Source organism: Peromyscus californicus, unplaced genomic scaffold (genome assembly GCF_007827085.1).
Source record: "Peromyscus californicus insignis strain IS unplaced genomic scaffold, ASM782708v3 Scaffold_2__1_contigs__length_46816999, whole genome shotgun sequence".
In the NCBI taxonomy this organism is placed as follows: domain Eukaryota; kingdom Metazoa; phylum Chordata; class Mammalia; order Rodentia; family Cricetidae; genus Peromyscus; species Peromyscus californicus.
Genome location: NW_026294540.1, coordinates 2,300,046 through 2,316,020, shown reverse-complemented (window position 1 = coordinate 2,316,020; position 15,975 = coordinate 2,300,046). Strand labels below are relative to the sequence as shown.

Below are 15,975 nucleotides of genomic sequence, written 5' to 3'. Positions count from 1 at the left end.
GCTTAGACAGGAACATTAAAAAAAAAAAAAGTCTCAGCTGGTTTCTGCTTTTCTCCAACTCTCGCTAATGACCCACTGAGTCATGTCAGGAACAAGCCAGTTACAGAGTCAGGGAAGCTGTGGCTACAGCCGAGACTTAACTTTGTGGGACTACCTTCTGTCTACAGTATTTGTTTGTTTGTTTGTTTTTCTAGACAGGGTTTCTCTGTGTAGCTTTGGAGCCTTTCCTGGAACTCACTTTGTAGACCAGGCTGGCCTCGAACTCACAGAGATTCATCTGGCTCTGCCTCCCGAGTGCTGGGATTAAAGGCATGTGCCACCACCACCTGGCCTGTCTACAGTATTATGAGGCTGAGTTTCTGTTTCCTGGAGTGTTATAATAAAGTTTTATTTACAAACCAGTGAGTCTATTTAAGGTTCCAAGTGCAAATGCACACCGGACCCTATGCAAGTCGAGCAGAAAGTCACCTGGGGGTGGCTGGGAGGATGAGAGCTTGCTAGGCAGGCTCCAAAGCCAGACTGCCTGGATTTGGGTGCCGTCACTCACTGTGTGACCTTGGGTAAGTTCATTTCCATCTCTGAGCCTGCTACTCTTCACATGTTCAGCTGGAAGGATTATAATGCTAATCTAAAGTAGTCTCAAAGCTATAGTGAGATGTATGTGAAAACCCTAGTGGCTGTTCACAATGGCACACTCCTGTGATCTCAGCACTCAGGAGGCTGAGGCGGGAAGATCCTGAGTTCAAGGCCAGCCTGGGCTACATAGCAAGGCCTTGTCTTTTAATGTATATATATATTATTTTACATGAATGCATGTTTTGTCTGCATGAATGTATGTGCATCCCATGCGTCCCTGGAGTCTCTGGAAGCCAGCAGAGGGCATCAGATCCACTAAGACTGAAGCTATAGCTGTTTGTAAGCTGCCATGTGGGTGCTGGGCATTGAACCCAGGTCCTCTGGAAGTGCAGCCAGTGCTCTTAACCACTGAGCCATCTCGACAGTCTCTAGACCTTGTCTTAATACATAAGTAAACAAACAAAAAAAGCAAATAGTCTGGGGATGTAGCCTAGTTGGTAGAACTCTTTGCCTAGCAGGTGCAAAGCCCTGGGTTCAATCCCCAGCAGCGTAGTGGCTCACACCTCTAAGAAGAAGGCGGCAGCTCAGAAATTTAAAGTTATCTTCCACTACACAGGGAGTGCAGAAATCCAAGGTCATCCTTGACTATACAGGAAACTCGAGGCCAGCTTGGGACATACGACCTGCTCCCTCCCTCGGAAAAAATGATCTTTGTGGTGATTTCTGTGTTTATGATCGATTGTTCTAGTTGCTATCACAACTAGGTGTCGAAGGTGGACGCACACTGTTCACAGACCCAAGGGTATTTAGGCTGTGGGAACTTTTATTAGCAGGGGGAGAGGGGACACTGAGGCAGGGAGGGCTGCAGATGGGAGGGGTGCAGCTTGGATCACTTAGGGGGCTCGGCGGCCAGCACCGGGAAGCAGCCCTCATGATGCCACTGGCGGTCCCGCAGGCGACGGACGGCCTGCATCTGCGGCTGGAAGGCACCCCACTCATTCCAGTGTCGGAAGTCGCCTGGTTCCAGCAGATACTGGTAGCCACGGTAGCCCGGGTACTGGTAGCCCACCCATCTGGGAAGAGAGCAGGAAAGGTGTAGAGGCGCCCAGAGTCCCCTCCCCAACCTCTTTTTTGCTACCCATCTTGTAGCTAGTGTCCCAGGAGGGCTCACACATCTGCCCTGGCTTGGCCCTTTCTGTCCCATGCCCTGGGGCATGGCCCTCCCCTTTCTGATAGCCTCAGTATTCTCCTCTGAAAGGTGGGCACAGTCATGTGGCTGCTGTTTTGCGCACGCTTGGGGACCAGATGGAGGGAATGCCCCCACTGTAGGCAGTAAGTCGACACCCACGGGTCCAGGAAGAACAGAATCCAATGCATGAGTCTTGAGCTCTCTCTCAGGCGATGAGGACAAGGCATCAAGAGCCATGTCTCCAAACCTGGGTGTCTTTCATATGCAGTGAGTCGTCTCTCTGGCTGCTGTAAGCACTGTCCAGCGTCAGATAACCTGGAGCCAAGCCGAGACGCTGAGCCACGTGGGGTGTGGATGGCGGTGGCTCCACTCCCTCCCTTTCTGTTGAGGACTCACTTCATTTGATGGGTGAGCGCAGCACAAAGGTGCCCTCACCAAGGAATGGTACAGCCAGCGATTCTATGTTCAGCCCTTGCCTGGACCCAAGCCAGGTCTTCCCACGCCCTTCTCTGACCCATTGCAGGCCACTGGCTCGTTTCTGTGGAGGAATAGCCAGGGCCCATTCAGTTCCTTCCACCCTGCTAGAGGTGGGTAGCCCAGGCTCAACCATGTCCACACTGTACAGGGCACATTGGTGTCTCTAGTCCCGGGCAGAGGAACCCTCTCTAAGCAGAGAGTGACCTCAATCCAAGCCTCCCCTCTGTGTGCCCAGCATGTGCCAGGCTCTCAGACAAGACTCTGAGGGGGATGGACGAGGACACAGGTTGAGGGGAGAAGGGAAAGGGAGCTAGGGAAAGGCTGCCATCCCGCAAGCATTATAGGAAGGCATTAAAAAGGACACTCGTCTCCAGGGGCCAGGACTTGACTCTCCCCAGGTTCTTGAGAAAGTAGGGTTAAGGGCTCTGCTTGGGAACCTCGGATCCCAGGAATGAGGGTGGATGAGGAAGAGGCCTCACCCACCTACTGTGCAGCCAGCAGCACTGAGATGCAGACAGGGCACCAGCTCACCCAGGGACCTCTGCTGGACCTACCCTCTGTCCACATCAGTTCTGGCCAGGGCCCCATTACTCTTGAGCAGCTGAGAGTCTCTCCACTGTGGATAGTACTTACACGGAGGTGGAACTTGTCACATGCCACAGAGACATGTGATCTGTGGGCGGAACCCCAGGACCCAGTCCTAAAAGACTCTGTGTGTGTGTGTGTGTGTGTGTGTGTGTGTGTGTGTGTGTGTGTGTGTGTGTGTGTATGTGTGTGTGTGTATCTTTGTGTATCTCTGAGTGTCTGTGTGTGTATCTGTCTATGTGTGTGAATAGGGAGGGGGATTATGAGGTCTTTCCCAGGGACCTGATGTGACATTTCATCTCTGGCAGCCTTAGCCTCTGACTCTGCACTTGCTGCGGGGACCCAGAACCTGGATGCTTACGTGCCACCGGAGACGGTCACACTGCCCACACGGTCACAGAAGCCATACACCCAGAGGCTGGGCACGTCATCCTCTTGAATCTCCATGGTGTTGCCCTTGAAGTTGGCCCCTTCAAACAGGCAGATCTTATGCTCCTGGGAATCCTGGGGAGGCCAAGACCAGTCAGAAATAGAAGCAGATGGGGGGGGGAAGGGGTGAGGAGGGACCCCTGGGGCTTGCCCAGGGAGGACCCTCCTCACCTGGGAAGAGGAGATAATGGTTGCTACATCTCCGGTGCCCAAGGATAAAATGAGATCATCCACACAGGCTCAAGTCCATATGTGGAAATGTGTGGCATCACCCTGCAGCAATACAGAGGCCCAGAGAGGGCAAGCATATTGATTTACATCACACAGCCAGCAAGGGAACGCACCTTTCAGAGAGGTGCCATTTCCAATTCTCAGCAGCCTCTGAGATATTGGGGAGGCCCATTCAATGTCTTTTCTATATGAACTTCTTCTAATCAGAGTGAGCTACAGTGGACCATGGGGTTGTGGAGCATGGATCTGGGTTCGAGTCCTGACTGTAGTCCTTATGCCTAATACCTTGGGCATTTCCCTCTGTCCCTCAAGCCTCAGTGCATTCTGCCATAGAATGGGTTTGCTGGCACTTCACCCATGGGACTGTGGGTAATAGACCTGGAAGAGACTGAGGTACACCCTTGAATGTCAGCATTAGGAGTTCTGGCTGGGACTGGTGGGTTTTCTTTTTTGTTTGTTTGGTTTTGGTTTTTGAGGTGCTGGGGCGGAGCAGGGAATCCCGATCCTGCTGCATGCTAGGCAAGTGCTCTACCACTGAGCCCCAACCCCAACCCACACTGAGTCTTAACGAGTGAAATTCCACGGAGATGAACACCCAGCGGCGCACAGCGAGGCCCAGCCCATCGCGAACAAGCTGGGCAGCATGAAGAACTTCATTTTCCATGTTTGGGCCTCAGTTTCCTTATTGTTGTGATGAGTGTTGTAATGGCTTCTGTCTGCTAGGGCTGCTGCTGCACAGACCCCACAAAAGGAAGAGAACTCACTGAGTATACAGCAGGTGCTCAAAAGGGGTGCTTTAGTCACCGCTGTTAACTAGCAACAGGGGGAGGGCAGGGCACAAGCGCATCCTTCGGTGAGGCACAGTGGAAGACTGTTAGTGAAGTAAGTCAGTCAGCTCTCCCAGAGGGAAGGGAAGTGGATCAAGGGAGGTACCATAGGAGGAGGGAAATTTAGGAAGGGCTTTGTAAGTCAAGTAGGAGTATGAGAGCCAGAAGAAGGGAAGTAGGGCAGAGGTCAGACTGTGCAGAAGAGAAGGCATAGACAGAGGCTGCTGTGCAGGACAGCAGACGTCCCTGAAAGGGGATGTGTGGTGTGAGGTAGGGAGGGGACACAGGAGACATGATCAGCAATGCAAGGCCACTATTTAATCAATGCCAGTGACTGTTATCTATAACTGTCGCTGTCTTGAGGACCTTGAGGAGGGTCAGCCAGTCTGTGGCCCCCCACGGTGATGGAGGTGAGACCTCATCGTCCCCATAAAGCCCCGTGGGACCCCACCTCTCGGACACACCTTCCTACTCTGCCCCAACCCCATCTGCTCCTGCTGCAGCAGCCACGTCTGTCCAGGTGCTAATGTTTAATTTCTTTGGCTACTCTGAGCCTGCGGCAGAACTCTGCCTTCACCGGCCCCTGCACAGCTTTTCCTCCAGCTCTCCTTGGGCTGACTCAGCTCTTAACCCTCAGGTGCTGGCTGCCCTGCCCACTGCCAACCAACCCCAGTTCCCCCCAACCCATCCATCCACCCCAAGCAGCACAGGCAAGGTTTCTGGTTACAGATGGGCTTCCAGGGCCTAGGGTGGAGCCGGCAGAATCCGGCCACCCTGAAGTGCCTAATAGGGTCTCGACTATGTAGCCCTGACTGGCCTGGAATTCTCTCTGTAGATCAGGTTGGCCGTAAACTCTCAGAGATCCGCCTGCCTCTGTCTCCCTGGAAAGGTGTGCACCAACAATGAACAGGCTTGATTTTGGAAATAACTCTAATTTTCATGAAAGCGGGGACGAAACCCAGACAGGGAACCCAGGAGTGAGGCGTGTGGGTTATGTGGTGGGCGAGGTGCTCAGGAGAAGGACAGTGGTGGCCCAGGACTAGGACTGTCACAGGGGACACAGAAGACAAGTCAGACCACTAGACCATGGCCGTAAGTGTAAGAGGCCACCTGGGGTCCGGGGTGGAGGTGGGGTGAAGGAAAGGGGCCAGTGCCCCTAGCTGCACCTGTAGATTCGGAACTAAGTGATCTGGGGTAAGGTTGGGTGTTAGGAGTTTTTCAGTTTTTCTAATATATTTTTATCTAAACAACTATGTCTAAAATACGATCATAATTTTAATTTGGCCAGTGTGATCGTGAGAGCGTGATCTTTCACACTTGTGAGGAAGACATGGTGGTGTATTTAAAACCAGGAGTGTGTCTCCTCAGGCTTATCGCACATCTCCATCCAGACCAGACAAATCTCACAGGTTCAGTAACTACGTAGGATCTGATTGTGGTGGTGCACGCCTGCAACCCCGGGAGAGACATGAAGCCTGGGCTACGGGGTGGGCCCTGTCTCACAACACAAAGCAACACACACAACAACAACAACTACAAATGGTTAGTGCTTGCTCTATCAGAGAGCATCCTCTAGAGCAGTGATTCCCAACCTTCCAAAGCTGTGACCTTTCAGTACAGTTCCTCATGTTGTGGTGACCCCCAACCATAAAATTATTTTTGTTGATACTTCATAACTGTAATTTTGCTACTGTTATGAACTGTAATGTGATTTTTTTTTTGGAGAGAGAGGTTTAGGCAAAGGGGTCGTGACCCACAGGTTGAGAACCATGGCTCTAGCGGTTACCGTTCATTGGCACAGCCCTAGTTGAGCATGCTTCCCAGCTGCACCCATTACACAGATGGACATACAAGGCCTTCAAGGGTTTGAAGCTCATCTCTGAGTTCTTACAGTGTGCTCTGCGAAGGCTGAAATCTAGCCTGGGATTCTCAACGTGCGGCGAGCACTCTGGCTGCCTAACCCACGGCGACACATTAGTAACGCCTCATTGTCCCGGGCGGGCGAGCCTTCATTAATGCGCTTTCTTCACAGACATTCCCACCTCAAGAGGTGAGAGTCGGTGCCGTCAGAGCCTGGCACGCGTGAGTAAGAAGTAATTGGCTCATGACTCATAATCAATTCATAATCCTGGAACAGCTACACACCATGTGGGACTGTCTCCACGATCTGGATTCATCTCCTTTACGCTGATCTAAACATCACAAAGCTAATTCGGCATGTTCTCAAGATGTCACAACTGTCTTCCCCCAAAGTCCCTTGCTTAGTCACTTTACAACTTGCTTCTTCTTCTTTTCTTTTTTTGCAACGAGGTCTCACTTGTAGCCAAGGCTAGATTTGAACTCAATCCGCCTGCCTCCGCCTCCTCTGTGCTGAGATCGTGGGCCTGTGTCACCATAGACCTCTGTCCCAGTCCCAGCCACTCACCATCCTGACGGGCCGGAAGGACATGAGCCGGTCGCTGCGGTAACTGCTGGTCCAGGTGTCCCAGCGTGGGTATTCGCCCTTCTCCAGGACAAACATCTCCCCACGGAAGGCAGATTGCTCAAAGGCCACCCAGCTGAGCACAAGGAGGACCAAGAGGGACAGAAGCAGAAAGGTGAATGCGCCAGCAAGTGCCCTCCCCAGCACAGCAGCCCAGGCACCGAAATGAAAACCCGAAGTAGCTCCAAGGGGTCTGGGTTTCATTCCGCGCTGTACCCCCTACTTTTGTGTGACTGCAGACAAATGACTTTTCCTCTCCCAGTCTTCATCTCTTTACCTACACTAACATTTTCTGGAGTTGGCAAAGGATGAAATGAGATACTGTTTGTAATTATCTGAGCAAATTATTTTAGCACATATGGGATTCACACAGGCTTTAAATGCTTTAAGGACCTGGGGCCCACTAACTTACCAAGAAATATTTTCTTTTAAGCTCACTAATAGCTGGGAGAAAGTCTCTGCTTGCTGCTAGTGTGGCTCTAATACCTACTGGTCGCTTCTTTCCAACCATGAGAGCAGCAGACACTGGCCCCAGCCCTGCAGGCCAGGGTATGAAGGGCTGCTTTGGGTTCAAAGCAAACCTTCTCATAGGTACCCAGGACTTACAACAGAACTAGGTCTTCGATTGCCAGAGTGGTGTAAGCTTGTGTTCAAAGGATCATTTAAAATAAAACACAGGAGCTGGGCATGGTGATGCACCCTGCAATCCCAGCACAGTAAAACACAGGAGCCGGGCATAGTGATGCATCCTGCAATCCCAGCACAGTAAAACACAGGAGCCGGGCATGGTGATGCATCCTGCAATCCCAGCACAGGGAAGAAGCAGCATGATCATGATATCTGTGGCCAGCCTGGGCTACACAGTGAGCTCCTGTCTCCAAACAAGGAAACAAAATCAAAGGAAGCAAATGTGAGTAGTCCCAGAAGTTCAGATATGAGAGAAAAGTGAATTCACATTTGCTGAGAACTAGCCTGGCAGCCAGGAGGCCCACAGTTAGGGTGGGGGGTGCAGAGAATGAGTCTGGTAGTGAGTCTCAGGCACCTGCTGAATTTTCATGATGTGGCAGCTTGGTCTTTCACAGAGAGTAAACTGGACATTTAAAATAGCGGGGGTTTTTTCATTGTGGTTTGATTAGGAAGATTAGGGTAAAGATTCTGTAGGGGGGGGGAGGGGCGTGATTCTTACTCTATGTGTTTGGAATTCTAAGGGACCAAGAGAGACCCAGTAGAACATCACTATGAGTGTTGTCTTCCTGAGGGCTGCTGGGACGGTCTCACCAGAAAGATGACAATGGGGAGACATCATCATGGGCTGAGAAAGAAGCACCCCAGGAGCCTCAGGATCTTGTCTGAGGGATGAGCCAACCACAGTGAAGAAGTGACAGAGCGGGAGATGTGGACCTGTCCTCAAAGAACGCTACTGAGGTTTTGTTAGCAGACTGGAGGAGAAGAGCAAAGGATGGATGGATGATGGTTGGGTGGATGGATGGATAGATGGATGGATTGATGGACGGATGATGGATGGATGGCTATAGATGGATGGATGGCTATAGATTAATGAATGGATGGATAATGGATGGATGGATGGATAGGTGAATGAATGGATGGATGGATATGGTTGAATGGATGATGGATGGATGATGGATGGGTGAATGGGTGGATAGATGATGGATGGATGGATGGACAAGTGAATGGATGGATGGACAGGTGGATGGATGGATGGATATGGTTGAATGGATGGATGGGTGTATGCATAGAGAGAAGAACAGGTGGACAGGTGATGACAGGGGGATAGATGTGTAGATGACTGAGTAGTTGGATAAATGAACAGATGGATATAGGAATGGAAAGACGGATAAAAGAGAATGGATGGATACCAGACTGATAGATGGATGGACAGATGGATAGTGACACATGTGACGGACAGAATGGGTAGATGGGGCGGGAACCTCAGAAGCTGGTGCCACACAGGGATGAAGACCAGAGACCAAGGGAAATGACAGAGCTGAGATCTAATCCCAGCTCATCATTGACTTACTCACCACATGACTTGGAGCCGTCACTGAGGGTCATTAAACATCAGTAAAAGAGGAAATGACTGCCTGTGCATCACTGGGAAGTCTGAGGGTCTGAAACCGGGGCACTCGTGGAGCAAGCGGACTCAACACAAGGCTCCCACGGTAATCTCATCTATGACTAGAGATGGGGAAACTGCTGCTTATGTAAAGACAAGGCAGATGTGGTCTAGCCTCCTGCTGCCCTCTCTCCACACTCCTCTGTCCCCTTTGGGTAGCCCATGAGTCAACAGTGTCCCGGTACCCATCCTCATTGCCTATGGCTCATCTGAGCCAGAAGCAAGAAGAGGAGGGCATGAATCAAATGGAGCCTCAGGCCTGAGAGGTAGTACCCAACCCAGTCATGCCATGATGTCAGGTTTCAGGCTGAGCTCTCCCAAGTCTCATGGTACATGTCTCACGGCACATGTCCCCAGTAAATTTTTCTTCTCTCCTTCCCCTGCTCATCTCTCTTTCATCCTTTCTTCCCACACACTTGCTGATCCTGACCCAGCCCTTGCTCCTGGATCTCAGACCTATATCTGTCCCTTTTGGACACAACCCCCTGAACACCAAAGAAAGAAAGAAAGAAAAAGGACATGGGCATAGCTGTCCGTCGTCTGTCTTTTTGGGGAGAAATACTCTGGCTTTGAGTCATCAGCATCCCAAACATTCCGAAACCTCAAGATGGCCACATCCAGCAGTTCCTGTCCCAAACGGGCTTTAGGGGATGGGTGGGGCTGAGTTAGGGTTGACCACACCAGGGATGGAGTGGATACAAGAGGCATGAGTGGTCCCCAAAACAGAACATAGACCATGGTGTGCTGCTGGAACTCACAGGGAAGCGGGAGGAAGGTAGATGGCCATCACTGTCGCCTGCCTGCCATGCTTGAATGTCTACGGTGCCAACCCCACTCTGCCTCAGAATCATTCTGACTCTCCTTGTTTAGAGTCGAGAAAGCAGGCTTGGAGGTGGAACAAGATACAGGAAGGAGTGAGCATTGGGAACCCAAGTAGGTCCAATCTCAATCTGGCCTTGAGCCCAAGCTGGTGCTTCCTTTTGTACTGTGGGCAGTTTGAGATGCCTTAAACATTGGCTGGCCACACCCCCTGGGGATTTCATGGTGGAGGAAAGAAGAGCAGAGAGGTCACGATGGCCTCAGCTCCTGGAGCTAGCCCTGGGGAGCTAGCTCACTGCTTCTGAGAACTGGAAGTGAAATCCAACAGCCTATGATGGATGTGGGCTCTGCCACTCAGCATGGGGTGACCTCACCCATTGATCTCCCTGTCTGTTGACTGGGGAAGGGGTTAGCCCTCTCTCAGACAACTTGGTGTTGTTATAGGTGACGTGCAATGCATTTGCTTTTCACACTTATAGATGTTTGGGAGAGGGGATGGCTGGGGACATGTGGTTCCTCCCATGGTAGCCTTGCACTGTTTAGGTCCCCTCTGAGTCTCAGTTTCCTCTCTATAAGGGATGCAGAGAAGCTAGACAAAGACCAAGGAGAGACTACTTGGTGCCAGGCTAATAGAGCTGCTTTGTGGCAGAGTGCATCCCTCCCCCTCCAGCACTCACGGTCCTGAGATGACGATCAGGCTTCGTACTCGGTCAAAGCCACGGTCCCCCAGGTTCAGACACTCCCCCGAGAATTCAACCCGACGGCCCTGGAAGTTTTCCTGCTCAAAGACGACCAGCTGCAAAGAGAAACCGCCCAGTCCGGGAGGGCAGATTGAGGAGTGGCCTGGCTCCATGACCCTGACCCCTAACCAAATCTGAGAGATGAGGGGCTCAGATCCAACAACTCCTGAAAGGCATGTGTCAATCAAAGCAGGTAGGGCCTGGATCTCACCAGGATGCCATGAGCCTCAGTTTGTGAATGAGCCTACCCTCCGGTCTTCCCACTATTGAACTCAAGATCAGTACCATAGTCAGGTGTAGGAATGGGGCCCTGGGCCTCCCAGTCTCCTCATCCAAGGACTCTCTGTGTAGCCTAGACTGACCTGGAATTTATTCTGTAACCTGGGCTAGCCTTGAACTTGGGATCCTCTGGCCTCTGCCACCGAGTGTTGGGACTAAGTGTGTGTGTGTCACTGGGCCCAGTCCTTCTAGTTCCTTCCCTGTGTTATTTCTCAGCCTGGCATGACCTCTTCACCGGGAGTCTCCAACTTGGATCTTCCAATTCCTAACTCACGTTCCAGGCTACATGTGTGGTTGTGACCCTGTTCTAGGTGCAGAAGCCACTTCACCAGGAAGCCTTCTGGGCTTGCTCCTCCTTTACCCTGTCACAGGGGCTGAATGCCTCCCTGTGACATCCCTCACAGTCAGGTACAACCCTGGGAAGTCACCACTGCCTCTGAGTCTCCCTCCTCCACCTCCTCCTCCACCTTCTCTTCTTCTTCCTCCTCCTCCTCTTCCTCCTCTTTTTCTTGTCCAAACCTCTACCCCTAAAGGGCTCCTTCCGGGCAGAGCAGGGCATGAGCTGTTTTCTTATTTGAGGGTCCAAATACAGGTAAGGCTCACTAGTCCATAACCCAGCGCACAGCCAACCCCTCCCTCTCATTTGGATTTTACACATTTTCTGTCCCACACAACAACTCTGCCGTTCAATGGTGTCCAGGCACCTATCTGGCACCAGGCGCAGGCGGCAGATGCTTGGAGTTGGGGAGATCATGGGGTGGGGAGGAGACAGGGTCCTGAGGAACCCCTAGGGCCAGGTAGAGGGTTTTCACCAAATCTTAGCTTCTATATAGATTGTGGGTTTGCAGTAGGTGTTTGCTACCTTGTTAAAAAGCAAATTTAAGTTAATGATTAAATTCAATTTACATAAAGCAAAGCCAGCCACATCCAGGTCTGGTGTGAGTCATAAACCAGGTGTGGCCAGGGCTGTACCTGAGGGTGAAGCCACCACAAATGAAATCTCAAGGGCAGAGAGTCTGGCTCCCCAGGAGTCCTGCAATCTGGACCCTGGGGGAAAGTTTCCAGGAAGATCAGAGTGGCCTAGTGGCCTGGTGGCCTGGTGGCCTGGTGGCTCTCCTGGGATGAGTGGTTCCTGCCACCAAGCACACTCCTCTCCTGTTCCTGGCTTTGCCAACCTCTAAGTTCCTACATGCAGCTGGCCTGGCAGCAGGTGTCTTGCATCAGGAGGAGTGTTTCACATTCTGGTGGATTCCCTTTTCTTCCAGGCATGTGGAACCCCTGAGGTTCCCAGACTGTCTAGGAAGGAAGAGGCTGTGGAGGATGGAGAGCAGGCCAGGGAGGATGGGGAGCAGGCCAGGGAGGATGGGGAGCAGGCCAGGGAGGATGGGGAGCAGGCCAGGGAGGATGGAGAGCAGGCCAGGGAGGATGGGGAGCAGGCCAGGGAGGATGGGGAGCAGGCCAGGGAGGATGGGGAGCAGGCCAGGGAGGATGGGGAGCAGGATAGGGAGGATGGGGGTCAAACCAGGGAGGATGGGGAGTAGGCTAGGGAGGATGGAGAGCAGGCCAGGGAGGATGGGGAGCAGGCCAGGGAGGATGGAGAGCAGGCCAGGGAGGATGGAGAGCAGGCCAGGGAGGATGGAGAGCAGAAAGAGTCAGAGGAAGGAAATCATAGAGAGGCAGCGACTCAGAAACATAGAAAGGAGAGAAGATCTGCAAAGGGGAGAGAATGAGGGAGGGGAGGAAGAAGAGGAGGGATGAGGAAGATGTGGATTGGTAAGCCTCCCGTCCTTACCCTGTAGCTCCCAGGAGGCAGGTCCCCTACTTTGGCACTGGGCCTGGGCACGGAAGCTGGGACCGGGGTGGGGCCAGGGGCTGGGGCCGGCCCTGTGGTTGGGCCCCCCTTTCCCTTGCCATCAGACCCCGGGTTCACTGCCGTGGTGGTCGTGGCCTTAGCAGCCTGAGACATGATTTCCTGATGCTGCAAAGAAAAAGAGAGCTTTGGGCTGGGTGATTTGGGGGTGGCCATCCCCAGCCACCCCACCCTTATGCTTCTCATGCTCCTTCACAGACATCAACTCTGCCTGGGAAACAGAAGCGCTGACGCAGTCCCTCCCCTGAGCTGTGTCTGTCCATCGAGCCCCGCACTCCGCTCTTCCCTCCCTTGGCCCTGTGTGCTTGTTAGCTGTCACCTGTGTTTGCAGCATGGCTCTGCCTTGCCAGATGAGTGACAGTCACACTCGGGAGTGCTCCATCAAATACGATAATGGGTGCCTCACACCCTGACCTTAACTATGGGCTAGCCAGGGGTCAGGATCCCCCTCTAGAATCTAGCTGGAGTAAAGGTGTCCAGCAGCCCACACTGCAGTCAGCTCCCACCTCAGCCAGCAGATGGACCGGCAGACACCTGGGTTACTAAATGCAACCTTGTAAACACTCCTGTCCGGGACAGCTCCTTAGCACTTGTCTCTGTGCCAGGGGCATGGGAGCTGCCCAGCCAACATCTGCTCAGAGAGCGAGTGCAATCGTGTGTGTGTGTGTGTGTGTGTGTGTGTGTGTGTGTGTGTGTGTGTGTCCTGAACCTCTCCCAGCCATCCATCCGACCCTGGCATCCTCTGAGGGCAGATGTGGGCGTGCAAATACTAGCCTGGCACTTGGGTTTGGGAGGGTGCAAGAGGAGGGAGCAGCATGCTCCCGACGCTCTACACCCAAACTGTGCCTTGTGGGCGTTGGGTGGAGGGGACTCTGGTCAGCTCCACGGGCCCCTCAAGAAACACAGCCTTCTTGGCGTGGGTCTTTGCACTGTCTGCTGATAACTTACTAACCACTGGAACCCCGGGGCTGCCCAGAGCAAGCTCCTTGGGTCCAACTGGGTTCCGGACATCCTTTCTCTAACTAGGGCGAGCCCACACCTCCCAGCCTCCGGCAGGAAGACTGGCTGCTCCTGCCCACACATCTGGGCCACATCTGGGGGTTTCAGCCGCCCTCCACCTTGTCCCCAGAAAGCACTCCCCAGAGGCTGGGCTTCTTTCCCAGCATGTGTTCATTCTCCCCCACCCCCACCCCCTCTCTCCCCTCTTCTGGCCCAAATACTTCCACCACTGCCTCCCTCCCTGCCTCCCTCCCTGCCTCCCTCCCTGCCTCCCTCCCTGTCTCCCTGTTTTGTTGTTTTGAGATAGGATTCCCTCTCTGTAGCCCAGGCTAGTCTCCAATTCTCAGCAATCCTCCTGCCTCAGCCTCCTGAGTGCTGGCTAGACAAGCGTGCATGAGCAACAGCTCTGGGTTTTGCTTCATCTCCGTGTCTGCTTCCTCCCAGTTCTTCAACACCCCCCCCCACTCTCTTTCTGTTTTCACCCTCCCTCTCTTTATCTCCACTTTCCCCCAGTTCCCTGGCAGAGTGGCAGTCCCCTCTTACCTGTGTTGGAGGACAGGCGGGTGCTGTGGGCGCCTCAGGGCCGACCCCCCATTTTATAACCTGGCAGACACCAGGGTCTATAGTGTGCAGCACAAAGAGGTAGCTGGCTCAGCATGCCTGGACAGGGTCCAGGGCCAGCTCTGCCCTGGTACTGCACAGGCTAGCACTTTCCATTGTGGGGCAGGAACACAGAGAAAGCCTGGCCCCAGCCCTGTTCTGACTACAGCGTCCATTGCCCTGGCTGGACACAGGCCCAGGGCCCTGTTGGCTGCCAGCCTAGGATAGGGAAGGGGCACCAGGGAGGATGGCCTGAATTAGAATCCTGCCTCAGGCACCAGACACAGTTTCCGTGGCTTCGGAAGTCTCTCCCTCCGGGGTCTCAGTCTGAAGGTCCAGGTGACATGTCTCCCTGCGGGATGCCGCATAGAACTGAGCGTGAACGCGTTGCGTAAAGACAGAAGGGCTCTCAATCCACGGCCCCGTTCCTGAGCACTTCTGTGTGTTCGCAGCCTCTGGGTTTGTGATCGGCTCCGAAGCACACCTGCTTTCACTGTACCCACTTCTCAGATGTGGAAAGGCTGAGTACAGAGGCCAGTACTGGCCAGGGGAGGCAGGCAGACTTTGGCCTGCATGCTCCGTCTCAGGCCATCTGACCTTGGCCCTGACTGAGGTCTGCCTGACATCCCGTTTCTAGTGTGTTGGTGGAGTGGGCTGGGTCTCAGGTTCGAGTATTTGACATTCAAGGCCTGGGTCCTTCCCAGCTGCCCATCAACCACCCGGGACTGACCCCAGGGGTGCTGCCCAGGGTCAGGGACATGGAGTCTCTGAGCAACCTCATATCTCACTGCACCTAGCTGGGCAAGGGTCCGGTGCTTAATGCATGTCCTGGGCCCTCACAGGCTCCCGACAGTGTCAGGATAAAATGGGGGGGTGGGCGGTGCTCCAGTGTTCACTGAAGAGGGTGGAGAGACAGGGGTGATGGACATCCAAGGTGAGGACACAGATCAAAGGGTGAAGAGTGACAGACAGAAAGGGAGGTGGGGGAGACCACAGAAGGGAGAGATGGAGGGAGCCCCAGGCAAAGGAGAAAGCAGGGCAGCCATGCAGCCTGGTAGACCAGTGAACCCCAACAGAGAAACTGAAACCCACACAGAACAGGTTTCAACCTTGTCCACAGTGTGAACTCAAAGTGGACGACTGTGGCATGTCTTTAGCCCCAGTGGGGTTACATCCATCTTCTGAGAAACTCTTTTTCCTTGGGACGTCCAGGACCCCCATGGAGCCTACCTCTGTCTTGTGGTCACTCTGGCCTGGAGCCAGTGCTGGCCCTGCCCTTCTACCCATGAGCCACTCTCCCTGCCAGCCTCCTCTCTGCCTTTCATCCTGGGCCAAGTCCTTGAAGGGCAAGCTGGGAATCACAGGATGGGGCAGCCACTGGGAGTCAGGCCAAGAGGCTTGTGGTGGGGGCCACCCACAGGTCTGGGTTTCAAAGGGCAGGCATCTGGGGCAGTTTCGTCCCCCTACCATCCTGGCCATGGGCAGCTTGCCCAAGGTTCTGGGAGATGGGAGCAGCCTCCCTTGCTGGGTGGCTCTTCTCTGAGCATTTTATGACTCTTGACAGCCTTCAGATGAACCATTTACAGACAAGTTGGTGGCTCCTTTGTCCCTTCCAGCCCTCTTTCCCATCTGCCATGTGGAACTGGCACTCACGTTATTCTTTATTTCTTTTTATTTTATTGAGACAGGGTCTTGGGGCTGGAGAGATGGCTCAGAGGTTAAGAGCACCGGCTGTTCT

General features: G+C 53.4%; 1 protein-coding gene across 1 annotated transcript; it reads right to left on the bottom strand.

Moving 5' to 3' along the window:
• Positions 1–1,381: 1,381 nt before the first annotated feature.
• Positions 1,382–14,379, bottom strand: Crybb1 (crystallin beta B1). Its single transcript, XM_052754949.1, has 6 exons — positions 14,181–14,379; positions 12,561–12,746; positions 10,427–10,545; positions 6,740–6,872; positions 3,189–3,331; positions 1,382–1,649 (listed from the first exon to the last, which is right to left on the bottom strand). Exons 2-6 carry the CDS (start codon positions 12,732–12,734, stop codon positions 1,466–1,468), a joined length of 753 nt encoding a protein of 250 aa, XP_052610909.1. The 5' UTR covers positions 12,735–12,746; positions 14,181–14,379; the 3' UTR covers positions 1,382–1,465.
• Between the last annotated feature and the right edge of the window lie 1,596 nt (positions 14,380–15,975).